The sequence below is a fragment of the Lissotriton helveticus genome, chromosome 2_1 (assembly GCF_964261635.1).
Source record: "Lissotriton helveticus chromosome 2_1, aLisHel1.1, whole genome shotgun sequence".
Classification (NCBI taxonomy): Eukaryota; Metazoa; Chordata; class Amphibia; order Caudata; family Salamandridae; genus Lissotriton; species Lissotriton helveticus.
Genome location: NC_136059.1, coordinates 581,454,215 through 581,469,284, shown reverse-complemented (window position 1 = coordinate 581,469,284; position 15,070 = coordinate 581,454,215). Strand labels below are relative to the sequence as shown.

The 15,070-nt window shown below is 42.6% G+C and overlaps 1 protein-coding gene across 1 annotated transcript in view; it reads left to right on the top strand.

The window, feature by feature from the left end:
• Positions 1–15,070, top strand: part of ARHGEF28 (Rho guanine nucleotide exchange factor 28) — a 1,107,856-nt gene that overhangs the window by 230,257 nt on the left and 862,529 nt on the right. The window contains exon 2 of the mRNA XM_078675262.1: positions 14,488–14,531. Within this exon, the coding sequence (XP_078531388.1) occupies positions 14,499–14,531 (33 nt within the window). The 5' untranslated portion in view covers positions 14,488–14,498. The remainder of the gene's footprint in view (positions 1–14,487; positions 14,532–15,070) is intronic.

Here is a 15,070-nt window from a genome sequence, read left to right as displayed (position 1 = left end):
ACCTACATATCGTATTGTCCTCAGGAGTCTTCCATAGTGGCCGATGACACAAACCAGGCCAAACACCAAAACGTACTCTTATAAAAGTTTGTTTGCTTTGCTGTGACCAAGGAGTTTCCAGATAATTTTGGATTTGCTTTTTTTTGTATCCATTAATAATTGGCCATGCGTGCCTTCTTTTTACCAATAATTCTTTGTCTTTCATCAATGAGAGATGGATAGTCAATTTATTAATTGTTCTTTTAAAAATTGATATTATCCCAAATTCTTCTTTTGCTTCTTTTAAATATGCCCATGCTTGTAGTTTCCGGTTGTCTTTTACTTCTTGCCATAATGTTCGAGATAATTGATTGTCAAGGTCATTTTTTATACGATACCAGGCTTTCAGAATTTGACCTTTCCGGGCATAATGCTGATTGTTTATCCCAAACTCCAACCTCACCTGTGCTTGTGAGGCATTACCCGGTAGGTGGAATAATATCTTGTAGGTTTTCGCCACTGCGTTGTTAATTATCTGTGCATCTTTTCCATTTAAGACTTCGGAGCCATATGTCAGAGTTGGTAATAATTTAGCAGATATGATTTTTAATAAGGGACCATATGATAGTGTAGTTAACTTCTTTTGTATGGTTCTAAATGCAGTCACCAAACTATTTGCTTTCCTAGTGATATCTTTCCTCTGTGGTAGAAAACTTCCACTATCATTAAATAACACGCCGAGATACCGATAGTTATCAACCTGCTCTAGCTGAGTTTGTTCCAACATCCATTTGTTTTTCTTTTTTCTGTTCTTTGTAACTACCATTATTTTTGTCTTTGCCTCATTTATTACCATCTGATTGTCTGTTGCGTATCTCGATGTTCGATCAATTAGTCTTTGCAGCCCCACTTTAGTCTGGCTCAGCAGCACAACATCATCCGCGTACAGCAAATTTGATATATGTTTTCCTGCTAGCCTCGGTGGATGTGAGTTAACTTCATTTAGTGCAATGGTGAGATCGGCTATAAATAGGTTAAAAAGTAGTGGGGCAAGGACACAACCCTGCTTTAATCCTCGTGACACCCGTATTTTTTGGGATAATGCTCGGCCATCACCAATCCTCACCCTGACCCAGTTTTCAGAATATAATAATTGGATAAGGTTTAGAAGCGAGTCCGGAATTCCATAGACCTCAAGTTTTTTCCATAAAAGATTCCTATTTACAAGATCGAAAGCCGCTTTAAAATCAATGAAACAAAAATATAGGGACTGTTTTGCTAGAAGGGCTTTATCCATTAATACAGATAGGGTTAAAATATTTGTTGTCGTTCCTAGTCCTTTGATGAACCCGGTTTGGTTTGGAGGTAGTATTTGCTTTCTTTCGACCCAATCTGATAAATTTGCTAATAAAATACCTGCAAATAGTTTTGCGTCCGTGTCCTGAAGAGTAATCAAGCGGTAGTTCTCGGGTAGTTGCCAATTGCCCTTTTTGTAAATGGGAGATATTAAAGATCCTCTCCAGGATTCTGGTATTTGCCTTGTTCTGACAACTACATTATATACCTTTGTCAGATAGGTTGTTCATAAATCAGGATCCTCCTTATAGAGTGCAAATGGAATCCCATTAGGTCCTGGTGCTCCATCCTTTTGTCTCTTTATTAAATTGACTACTTCAGTGTTCGAGAAAGCATTTACCAGTTCAATTTCTTGGTTTTTATCGAGCTTCATTGTCTGTTTGTCACCCTGAGGCTTAGGTTGCGATTCAGCGTCTAGGGTCTTTTTGAGGAAATGTATCCAGTCCTCTTCCGTTATTGGCAAAGCTACCACAAGTTTATTAGGTCTATTCAAGCCATTGATAATTTTCCAAAATTCCCTGGAATTTGCTTGATTACTTGCGTGGAAGATTTTTGTCCATAACTCCTGCCGGATTTTATTTTTTTCATTCCACAATAATTTCCTCAAGGTGCTGTTGGTGTTTTTAAGTTGTTTTCGAGTTTCTTCGTTGTTTGGGACCCTTGTTAACTGCTTCCTCAGTTTATTACGAATCCGCCTGACTTTTTTTATCGTATATGGAAGGTTAATACTAGTGTCCCTTCTTTTCATTGTAATCTGTTGATTTTTCCTATTTCTTGAAGTAACCTCATTCAATTGGACTACTTTCTTTGTAAATTGTTCCCATTGCTGAAGTGCGGACTGAGTTAACCGTTCTTTAAAGCACTCTTGAACTAATTTTTGGGCCTTTCTTTCCATGTCATCTTTATTGTCCGGTTTCCAAATAAATTTCTTATGGTTGATCGTATCGATCTGACCATATGTAGTTAAGTACCTTTGGTGTTTTGTAAATGCCATTTCCATTTCTAATATTTGTTGGCTATGGTCGCTCTCATTCACTTTTTTTAATCTATAGGAGGCAATTTTTTCAAAAATGTTTATGGATAACAATGTAAAATCTATTCTTGATTTTGATTTCTCCGTTTGAAATGACCAGCCAGCAGGTTGGTCGGTTGAAAACCTGCCATTTAATACTCTAAGTCCCAATGCTTCCACATCCTTCAATAATTTTGTTCCAATTGGATTTTCTTTAGTAATTATGCTAAGGTCAAGCGTTTGTTCCGGGATCGACCATTCGTAATTTTGAGACTGGATGAAATCGTCCCGTGTTAATTGTATCAGCAAATTTATATTAAAATCCCCCGTCACCAGAAAGTTAGCAGTCGGGTCAAGTATTATTTGCTCCAAAAGAAATCCTGCTAGAGCAACACTAATATTCTTCCGTGATGAGTGCTTTGGAGGAATATATATGTTAATCAGTATTAACGTATTTCAAATTTTTTGCTCACTAGTTACATATTTTATCTTAACTGCTTGAATATTTGAGTTTTTTGTGTCCAACTGTTCATGTTCGATTTGCAAGTCAATCATAATAAATATTGCCAATCCTCCGCAAGGACGTCCAAATTTGCAATATCTAATTGCAGGCACGTAGTAACCCTTATATCCTTGTAGAAAAAAAGGGTTAATTTCCCATGTCTCCTGTAGTAATATGATTTGATAGAGATTTGACAAGGAGTCTATTTGGGCATTTTTTATTTTTTTGCATAATCCATTTATGTTCCAGGAACATATTCTCATCGGTTGTAGATCGTCCCTCCGTTGATCTATTTTTTGTTCGTTTCTATCCTGTCAGTGCTCGTATAGCGCTACCCTAATCCAGTTTTCGTTTATTTGTTTTGTTTCTACAGTTTTTATTTCTTCCATGCATTTTTCATCCTCCCGGTGTGTGCTACCTTGGGGGTTTTTTAATATTGAATACACTGGGTTGCTCATTATCTCTTTACAATTTTTTCTTGGAAGTTCTTCCTTTATAAACGGACTCGGATAAGGTTTGGGCATTGGTTGACTGATTTTTATCCCCCAATTTTGAAAGACTTCTTGTTCCTTCATGATTTGATCTACTAAGGAGACTGTATTTACAGTTAAGAGTGTTAGCGGTTGGGTGCCTTCCGGATTTTGCGCAAAGCCCACAGTTTCAATATCTTTCGTTGTTACTTTTTGTAATGAAGGTATTGATTTCATTAGTTGTAGAATATTACTTCTATTCAGAATGTCGCCTTTGCCTCTTGAGTCATATAGTGGTGTAAAGATTATTTGAGGTGTCATCTTAAATGGTAACGAGTCTGTCTTTTTTATGTCACCATTTTGATAGCTTTTATAAATAATTTGCTTTTCTCGACCAAGTTTTGTGATAATTAGTTCTTCCTTGCTACATTTGTAGCCTTTAATGTCGTTCCCTTTTTTTTCCATTGAAATTGTATTAGCCGCAGCTTCTCCTAATTGTTGCTCTGTAGGATCTGGATGATTTCTTTGTTGCTGGAAATTTGCGATTGGGTTCAACAAGTTATTTTGATCTTGTCGAATTGTTCTCTGTAGACTTGCAATTGAGTGATTTTTTTCCCCCTTTACTATAGTCTTAGATTCTGATGAGATGAACTCGTTCTTTTTTTCCTTCATATTACTTTGTATTTCACTTACATCGCTCCAAGATATACATCCATTACCTTTTTGACCACTTGTTAATTTTCCACCTTGAATTCTTTCGTCTTGGTGTTGTTTTTTATTGTATTTGGTTTGCCTTTGGGTCAGCTGTTGTTGATCCATGGTGTCTTTTAACGTAGTTGTATCGGTTGCATGTAGTTTTTTATCTATCTGGACTTTTGCCGACCTATTAAAGATGTCATAATATTTTTCATTACTGTCCACCCTTTCGAGCTGGGTCCCCAGTTCCTCAATACTTTCTATTCCAGATTCTTCTAGGATTGATCCTTCGTGGTTCGTTTCTCCTAACTGCTCCAAATTAGGATATACTTTTACTATATTTTCATTTTTTGCCTTATTTCTTGCCTTACGAATTTTTTTCCTTTGTCTCTTCGTTATTTTTTGAACTTGATAATTTTCCTTGTTCGTGTTTATCTTTCCTTGGGTCTCTTGCTTAGTTTTCATTCTTAATTCCATTTCCACATTCTGAGCTATTCTTTTTTCTATTAACCTCGGTTCATTACCTTTCACTAGTTCTAATTGGTTTCCTCCAGAGTTACTAAGGAGTTCACGTTTATTGTCTGGAGAGTGAGCTACCTCCTCTTTTTTAATATCGTGTTTTTTGAGTACTAAGTCTTTGACGTCTTCCAGTATGGTGTTTACTACTTCTGGGATTGTTGAAAGTTTGTTTATGATTGGTTCGCAAGCGCATTCAAAGTAGTTGGAAGCTGCATTTTTTTGGGCTTTGGTAATTAAGTTGTTTAATTCTGATAATTTTCGGTCTATTCCGCTAACTGCATTGGCCATTACTCCGAGTATTTCAATTTGTGTATCCATTTTGTTTGACTGATATGTCAATGCCTCTAAAGTTAGTGTTGAGGTTTGGTAAAATATATCCCATGTGGCTCCTAGATCTTGACTTATAGTATTTATTTTAGTATTTTTTGTAGTTTGTTCAAAATTTGTCTTAGTAGGATGGTTTATATAAGCCATTTCCTCAATGTGATGATCTACGTTCAACTTTTTCTTTTTTGCTAAATGATCATAGTTACCTATACCATATGCAGTGTGTTCACATTGGCCTCTACTTTCAACATTTGTTCCCTTTGAGATGGTACAATCTTCAACATTTGTTCCCTTTGAGATGGTACAATCTGCTTTTACATAATTTAGGACCCCATCGTGTTCCGAGAAATTGAAAAGTTTAGGGATGGGATATTCTTGATTTCCATCTATTATTTCATTGCCGTTTCCAAGTTTTTTTAATGGTGTGGATTCCACTACTACCTTATGCATTATGTCAGTATTAGTTGCGTCTACTTGTTTCCGCTTTTTCGTTATCTCAATTTTAACTTCTAATGGTATTGGGATATCCCTAAATGCTGTTCCTGCAAAATATTCTTGTAGTTGCAAGTTTTGTGTTATCTCTTCCGTCCCACTTATATCCATATTCCTTCCTTCTGCTTGTATTGGCTGCGATGGGCTAAGATCTGGTAGCTCCCTTTTTAGGTCTATGGTTTCACATAATGAGTCCTTTTGTTTTATCTCACTTATGATATTATTTTCATCGCCGGTATCTGATACTATCCTTTTTCTTCCTTCTAGGATATTTATTGGTTCAATTGGGGTCTGTAATTGGTTTTTGCTTGTGTCTGATTCCATTGACATAAGTACTCCGGCCGGATCTACCAGGAAGTCGAAATTCTGTGGTATTTTAGTCGATCTTTCGAACATCCGAGCAATTGGTGAGATTAGTGTTTGGTTTAGTCCTTTTAATTGTGCTTTTACTTTTTTTGGTACGTTCGGTACTTGAGTTTTCCGCTCCGCTTTGTCAGGGAACCAGTTGATCTTTCCTTCCCAGAACGCATCCTCAGTTAACTTTTTATTAAATACAGAATTCTGTACTGCTGATGTTATAGTTGGTGCGTCAACCCCAGATGATTATTTAAAAAAAAAAAATAATAATTACTAATGTCCTATTATTTAGTTTGAGCCAGAGAGGGAGTTGTCCAAACAATGTCGGTCCACGATTGGTTCATGTTTCCTGTTTACCTCTGTGCTCACTCTGCTGTAGCACCGTCTTAATACATCCTCAATAGGTTCCCTCCATTTGCTCCAGCCTGTATGCTTGTTTCCTCTGTAAGCCCAAACCAAAATGACCAGAACCGTCACACAGTTTATTGGCAATACCTACACCAATGCTAATGTCATTGGTACCGCTGTCACCAGGCTCTGCCGAATTGTTCCCAGTGTCAACCCTGCTCAGCTCAAATAGAAGCTTGCAGCAGTGTGACCTTCAGTTGGCAGATGGCAAATTGACAGGTTGGCAAATCACCCAGCTCTGGGACTATAGAGGCTATTACAGGTATTACAGGGGTATTACAGGGGTATAAACATCTGCCGTCGGAGACTTTTAGCGGGGGGGTCCTAGGACCTATACAGTCTACACCTCCTATGGGTGTTCCAAGTCCTTCAATTCCCTTTTATTCCCTTTCTCTTTTTTTTTTTTTTTTCTTTATGGTCTTTATGGTCTGCTCCAGGGGGAGGGGAATTTCTGTAGGGCTGGTACTCACGGGTGGCGGATCAAATCTCGTCCTTGCTGCTCCGCTTCCTCGCTTCCTCACTACTATACAGGGGGGGTCTGTTACTGCCACAGCCGTAAATCTCCCCTGGTCCACCTCAGCCTCGCCACAGCTCGGCGCTCCACTGTCTGGGCGATTCAGGCGCCTCAGGCGCTTCAGGCGCTTCAGGCGGCTCACTAGCACCACCGGGCTGTGCTCGGGCTCGGCGGTGGTATGTACCGCTGTCTCCCGAATTTGCCGGAGTATGCCCGGATTCCTCTCCTGCCGCGGATTCCTCTCCCGCGACTTCCGCGGCTCCCGCGGCTCCAACAGCTCTTTACAGCTTTCTCGAGTCTTTTTTGCTTTCTTTGCTTTCTTTTGCAGCTCTCCGCGGCCGCCGCTGCCCCTCAGTCCTCAGTCCTTTCTGCTCCTTACTGCTCTCTAGCGTCACCGGAAAACCTCAGTCCTTCCAGCAGTGATCCTTCTGGTTCCTCTCCCTGCCACGCATATGCGTGGTTAAGGCAAGCACTGTATAGCTTGCGAGGAAAAGGCACGGTTGCGTAACGCTGCGTTGTAAAGGCCATTTCCCCCAAACATAGATGAGCAACAAGAAACTGTGGGAGGCATTCTGCTGTACACAGTACATACTAAACAGAAAAATGCGCCCCCATTAAAAACAAACACACCATAAAAAATAAACACACACGGCACCCCTCGCCCACACACACAGAGACACACCAACAGCCCACACACTGCAACATGTCTGCAGCACATGCCAAAACCTCACACGCCTCACCCAGGTCCTTCCATAAGTCATTCTGCAACCACAGCACTGCACATCCCTGCACCCTAAAGGGGCGTAAGGATCTCGATGCCAATCGGACTGCTTCACTGCCTTTTCTGGTGTCTGGTAGAGGATTAAAGAAGCCTGGGGTGGTTTCTGGACTCTCCAGCCTTATTATTCACTCCACAGCCTTATCATTCGGGGCGCTGACACTTATAGCGCACTAGGGCTTCTAAGCAGAGCTTTGGACACCGGCGCTCATTCTATTGCAGAGCAGGCAGAGCCCGGACCAGACTCCAGAGGAGAACTGAAGGAGATGCAGACAACTGCTGGGCCTGACCCTCGCCCACTTACATACCCCAGCATTGTGGGAGCAGAAAAAGCTCCCCCCAGCTGAAGTTAAAGAACATCCCCCAGGAGTTAACGAGGAAATTGTAATAAGGCCTAGGATGAAAAAGTCCATTCACTGTGGTAAACACGAATGGATTGAATGTACTATTGATTCTCCTAGAGGTCTGTCTACCATACACGATAATCTGAAATCATTCTCCTTTTATCTGGCCAAATTTCTGGAATGTGTAAATGTGAAAAGAATACTTCTGTCTAACGAGTAGAATCTGCAATTGGTGAAGTGGCCATTTTACGCATGCAATTTGTGGTGCAATTTGAGTGATGAGGTGTGCAATCAGAAATAATAATTACAATTTAAACTGTTCCATTAACCACAGTGTGATGGGGGTACGCAGGGGTCAAGCCAGAGACAAGGAAATGAAAACAAAGTCCTATCTTGTGTCCCCCTGATGTGGTGTTTACACAAAATAGATTGTGTGACCTTATAATCTCGGCAAGACCTGTACTCTGTCCACAGAAGTTTGTTTGCACACAAACATGGGCACATTACGATAGTGGTCAACAAATTGTGCATTTTTTTCAAGTTGCTCACCTCTGTGATCGATAAAAGTCAGCATGTTAACCAAAACCCCAGGAGACGAGCATTGGATTTGGTGTCCACTTCGTCATTGCTGAGCTCAATCTAAATGTGTGCTCCTCTGTTCTAAATATGTACTTTGAGAATCATTGTATTGTATTGTATTGCAACATTAATATAGCGCTTACTACCACTTTGTGGGGTGTTGAAGCGCTTGCCTACATGGATAGCACGTTACACAGTGTAGAGTATGTGTTTTAATAAGAGTTGCCTTTGCTTTATTTCCTATGTGGGAAGTGTTTCCATGCTTTGCGTGATGGCCCATGCAGTGCAGTCATCATGTCATGCTATGCCACAATTAGCAGTGTGATGGATAAAGAAGTGTTCGAGATAGGTGGGCAGGTCATGGGTTTCAGTAAGCTGAAAGCTGTGAGCAGGTCTGCAGGTCCCTTTTTGGCATTTCTTAGGTTCATAGCCCACCCGGCTGGTTAATGTACTGGGTTGTCTATTCAGAGAAGTTGTGTGTAAAGTTTATGGTCCTGAGCATACGTAGTTTGAAGGGAGCAGCGGTGGAGAGATCTGCTGGGATGGACTTGGTTAATATTGTTCCAAATCTAGTTGTCATTATGAGATGCCCAGAAGTGGCCGTAGTATGTTGCTAGCCAGGTCCTGCAGTGTTGGACTAAATTAGAGCCTTCCATTGGCCAGCGATATATGGCAGATCTCTTCAGTTGATCTGTGCCTGTTTAATTGGTGATAGGTGGTTTATTGCTGCGCTCTGGTATAGTAATGGGCGATGGATATGGCCATTAGCTGTTTTGTCTTATGTGAATATTAGAGTGTCAGGCAGTAAAAGGCAGTTTTCATCTTAATGTGAAGGCAGAAGAGTTATCTGTTTGCAAAGCCATAGGTTGTTATTGCCACGACTCTTTTTCTTGGGTGCCTTCAGTGCAATGGGTCACTTGTGATGATAGTTTGTGTTCCACAACATGGCATAAACAGGGAATGTAGGATCTTTTGGGGTAATACTTCCAGTGAGGTGAACCTCAGGAAAGTTCATATAGAAGAAGCTGCCTAAGACCTGAGCATGTGCAAAAAGAACGATTGATGGATAGAATGCAGAATAAGGTCACACATTCACCCCAGTACAGAGATCTAGACCTAAATCCATTGTTTTTTTGCTCACCATGCCGTTCCAGTTTGGACCCAGCCATATGCAAATCAGTCATGACCCTGCACCCACTGGGAACAGTCCAGCCCGAACTGCCAGGCCAGGTCCTCCCTGGACTGGAAACAAGCATCCTAGGACTGGTTTCAGGCTTTCAGCCCTCATCAACCAGGATAGTTTGACTCTAGTGGTATGGAGAGCACGGGACCTACGTCTGAGCATACCCGTTCCACTCGGGGTGACAAATGCAAAAAGAACAATTGATGGACAGAATGCAGAACAATGTCATACATTCACCCCATACATTGTTCTGCAATTTGTCTCTCAGTTGTTGTTTTTGCATAAGTCCTGACCATAGCAAGCAACCGCTTTGTGGAGGGGATGAGGCAACAAATTAACAGGGAGAACTGAGCCAGAGCCGAGCCACGGGTCAGCTCTGGCTCTGTGAGCCCGTGCATGAACTGAGCTATGAAAATGTTTGTCATGGAAATCATGCAACAGGAACGGGGGAAGATTGTTGGACAGCAATGCAGAAGTATATTTACTGATCCCACTAGGAACTGTGCGTGGGGGCAAGACAAGGTGAGCTGGAAAGTAGCATTGCCATTTCAAGGACACCCAGATGCTACGGAGGCATACTATATCTCCTTACACGAGTTTTCATTACCGGTTGCGCCGCTCGACCTCCGGGGTGTGAGCTAAACGGCTGTGTGGAACAAGTACAGAAAAATAATGGATATATCGGACACCGAGGGGATTGATGCTAATGCCTTGTTTGTACCACCTAATTTGCTGCAATAAAAATAGATTTACAAAAAAAAATGGAAATCATGCAACAGATATCCTGTAAAACAGTTATAGTCTCTTCAAAATTCATTAAAAGTGTTATCTTCAACATCCCTAGTAAATAAAATTAGAACACTGAGTAAAGAGGCGTTTATTAAAAATGATAGTTTTAAACATCAACATTGAAACACCCATACCCCACGCACGACAATGCCATTAGTGAACTAAAATGCAATTTTTTATAATGTGTACTCTATATGTTGCCTAGATTCTAATGATAGATGGAGTAAGTTAATAGTCTTTTGAACCAAGCACAGGATATTTTTGTACAGCACAAATCCTCAACTCAAGTGTTTAAAAGTTCTCTCTTATGTACTAATGTAAAGAAGGTGGTTTGCCAAAATTAAACATTAGCCTAGGATTTCACAAGTTGGTCAAGCAAGCAAGCTGGGATTGATCCCAGGATTTCTAGTGTCCCATTGTGCGATTAAGCCATTAGATCCATATCTTGTTCTCCTGTTTTATATCAAAGATAGCAGCCCGTCCCGACGTTGTCCGGGTATGAAATAGAATGTGTGTAATGTGTGTATTCAGACACGGTCATACGCGTGTCCCCCCGCTTGAGGCCCAGCTGCAGCCCTGGTTCATGTTAGCAGGCGCATGTAATTAGTGTAGTGATCCACCACCTGAGCCCGGCTACAGCCCTGGCTGATGTTAGCAGGCGCGTGTAATTTGGTTTAATGTGATAGTTCAGTAACAGCGCGCATGAGAGGCTGCAGTAATTGTCCCCGCAGACACGCTCAGTCGCGTGTGCCCCCGCTTGAGGGCCAGCGGCGACCATCTAACAGTTAGAATTGTGTGAGTCTTGAATGATTGTTTCCCGCTGTTCTTATTTTTTTATGACCCACACCGACGCTCTTCGACCCGAGTGCTTTTTAGACGCACCCAGGCCAAGCCACACACTACGTTCGGCCCTTTCCGACGCACCCAGGCTAAGGCACACACTGCATTCAGCACCCCCAGTATGTGTGAGACAACGGGCAGTCCCCCAAGGAAGTCTTGCGAATGGTTACTTACCATGCTTCGAGGTGAACCCCTTTGTGACGCCCCGAGCACACGGCCACAGCAGACGATCTGAATAATGTACGACCCAGATGGCATGAAGTGCGGAACGTAGCACACGCCCCCAGTGTTTGTCACACGCCCAGTGTGCCCCTTGATGCGGCGCAATTGCGTAATTGGCACTTCACAGGGCATGAAAGGCGGACACACGCCCACAGCGTGGACACACGTCCACAGCGTTTGTCACGGCCCCAGCGTGTCACGCCCCCAGCGTGCCCCTTGATGCGGCACAATTACGACTCACATGGCATGAAAGGCGGAACATACCACACGCCCCCAGCGTTTGTCACGCCCCCAGCACACGCCCACAGCAGAACGCAGACACGCCCACAAGGGACTACTTTGGTGGCACGGTTCTTTTACCTTTAAATGTATATGGTGGCCGTCTGCATAGCCTATGCCCTTCTGCTGCAACTGCCCTTTCCAACGCTGTATTGGTTGTTGTGATTAGTGCTGTGGTTACTGAGATTACCCGCCTCAAAGGTAGGGGCTCTCTCTGTATAATATTAGTATGGATTAATTATTTGTCGTTCATGCTTCACGCATTACATTCCAGTGAGAGTGTCAGGCAGAAGCCACATAATGAGCTCAGCTCGCTCTCGGCTTGAGGATCCAAGAGGACCTCGAGCTCTCAGTGGCTCTCCCACCTCTACCTTTGGTCTGCAAAAACTTATGGCTCCTAGGGCAAATGTAGACATTTTTTAGTGAAGTCTTTTAAATCGTAATTTAATAGTGCTTTGGGCAGATTCAAAAACAAATCTAGGTTCAAACCCCATCTGCTGCGGAATGAAAACTGGACATTTCTGTCACCCCTGAAAAAACAAAAACATTGCACAACAATTGTAGAGCCAGAGCCATCAGCATGTGACACCCTTGCTGGAAACACAACAAGGGGAAACACAGCAGTTAATCAACATAAAAGTAATGGGTGACAAAGAATATATAACAGCGAGTGCTTGTGTATGTCGCATAAGGAGAATGAGCGCAATAGCTAGACGAGTTCATGAGAGCTTCTGGCGTTAGGGTCCTTCCTGCAGAGAAACCATTCACTGGAGATGTGGTGGAGAATGCAGCTGCCTTTCCTGTAAGACTTCAGTTAATAGGAAAGCAAACTTATGGGACCACTAGCAGGGCATTTTAGAAGGTGGATAAACAAAAGTAAATAGGAAAAAGTTGAGCAGTGAGTCCAAGAAAATGTCTTTTGGAATGGTCTCAGCGGGCATTATTCCTGGAGGCAAGTCTGCCACTGTAGTAAAGTGTAAAGTACATGATCCTAGGAGGAAAGGGCATAGGGAAGGGAAAGATGGGACCCAGAAGAGGCCTTAATACCACACCAAGAAGCTAGTCCCTCGTTAGTGTCAGTTACATGTACACGTGATTTGCTCTTACACCACTGCATGCACTGACCTTCACTCTTGTCTTTATGATTTCCACTGTTTAGCATAAAAAATGTTTTATTTATAATCGCTACGGGATAATACACTGAATTAAAGTTTGATTGGATGCCATAATCTGATATTTGCTCTGTTCACACAAGCATAGGTATGTAAACTCAGTGACCAACAGCTCTTGTCCTTCCAGGTTGGTCACCTGTTCGATAGTAATGCAAGCAAGAGAAACAGACAACCCTGTCCAGTGATGGGTAGTGAATAACTGGGGGCAGTGTGCCCCTCACACCCTGTGTCCTTTTACTGCCCATTGCAGGGTAGTGAAATCATTGGAGTTCAGTCGAACCCTCAAACTCTGTTGTGCGTGCACTGCTTATTGTAGATTACTGAAATATATGGGGTACAGTGGGCCCTTCATGTCCCTGCGTGTCCACGGTTGACTAGTGAAATAATTTGGGTTCAGTGGGAATCTCCCAACCCCTTAGCTCAGGTGTGATGTAAAGCCCACTGTTGAGTAGTGAAATAATTGGGGTTCAGTGGGCCTCGCCCAACCCTGAACTCTGGTGTGACTGTAGTGCCCATTGTTGAGTAGTGAAATAATTGGGGTGCAGTGGGCCCGTCCCACCTGTGTGTCACTGTATCGTACCTTTGATATTTGTGGCCCTGCTGGATACCACTGGGAGCCCCTAGATGCGTGCATGCAGGGCCAGCGCTAGGGCGGTGCGATTGGTGCCACCGCACCGGGCGCTTACTTGGGGTGGGGCGCCATATTTATTGTTTTAAAAGCACCAGATGCCACGTTCCAGCAACTTTCAAGCATCAATAAAATTGTCACGATAACTCCGGTGACTAATATTCTCCCTGTAGAGAGACCAGAGCTTTGTCTGGTAGTGGAAGTTTTGACTCATCATAGCGAGAGGGTTAATATGTCTGCTGCAAAGAACGCATCTCATTCAGATCACAAAGTGCATACACTATAAATAGGTCAATGGGTTATTGCTTTTGTCAGAGAGATCATTTTGTTACTTGTAGTTTAAAAGTTAAAATCCTAATATAGAGCAGTGAGCTATTAACTGTGTCAAAGAGCTGCATTCAAACTGCAAGGAATATATTACAGACACATGTTTTTTTGCCCAGTCGTTAATTATCCTAATATTGCCAAAAGGGTTCATTTGGGTATAAATCAATTCTTATTATTAAAGAAAACCCCTAACAATGGTGTTACATTTTAAATTCAGAATTTTTGCTTTTGTAGACCAACTGTACTGCCTCCCAGTATAGATGACATGTGACTCCTACACCTTGTAGGCCTCTGTTTTATGTAACATTTCCTATTCACTCATTTACACATGTATGATTGTCTCCGTGCAACGTATGTAAAGTGTTCTGACACCTTAAACTGGTATGAGTGTGGGGGGAGGGGGGGTGCAGGACCTTTTGAGGCTTTTAGGTTGAACGTCCTGTTCCCCTGCTGGGGTGAAACTCTGTTCACAATCCGGGCACCCTGTTAAGGAGGCAGGGATTAATCCTGCGCCGTATGTCGGACATGCACTCACAATAAGCGAAGCATTCACTGAGCGGGGCTCGCGCCTCCACAAGCGCTCGCGGCCTTGCTGCCGTTGCCGTGACGGGGCGGGCTCCTCTCGCGCTGGCTGGCCCTGCTGCGCGTGCTTCAGACGGCATCAATGGCCGAGTCTCAATGCGCAGTAACTGTATTCATTTCTTTTCTGTCTAGATGCCGAAGCGATGGAGCTGAGCTGCACTGAAGTACCTCTTTACGTAAGTACCGCGCCAATGGGGCGCTGCGTAATGCCTCCATCAAAGGGGGAGTCGATGAAGCGCAGCTTTGTTTTGAGGCCGCTTGGTTGAGAATGCTGAACGAGAGCAAGCAATGGACCGATTCAAACTCTTGTGCGAATAATGCGCTCTTTAAACCATTTAATCATTTGTAGGCTTGGAGATTAGCAGGTCTTTTCCACCGATTGCTTCTGGAGATATTATACTCACAGACCACTCTCTCTGAACTGAGGATAATTTGTGTCTGTCTGGTTTTCTGGACAGATGGGTGGCTAAATTATCAACGGCTATTGTAATTAAAGGCTTTGGTGTGTCCTTTTACACACTGTTTTGTTTTGCAGGTTTGTATAAAGACCTTAATTCGGTTAGCACTTATTAGCTGTCTAATTGAAAACACGCATGTGAAAAACAGATCCGTTGTGGGGCATCAACAGAGCCATTCTTCCATCCCGTTGGTTTCATTTTGTTTGGGGCAAGGTTTACTCACTCGCCCAGGTTCTTGAGATGATAGGCCTTTGTTG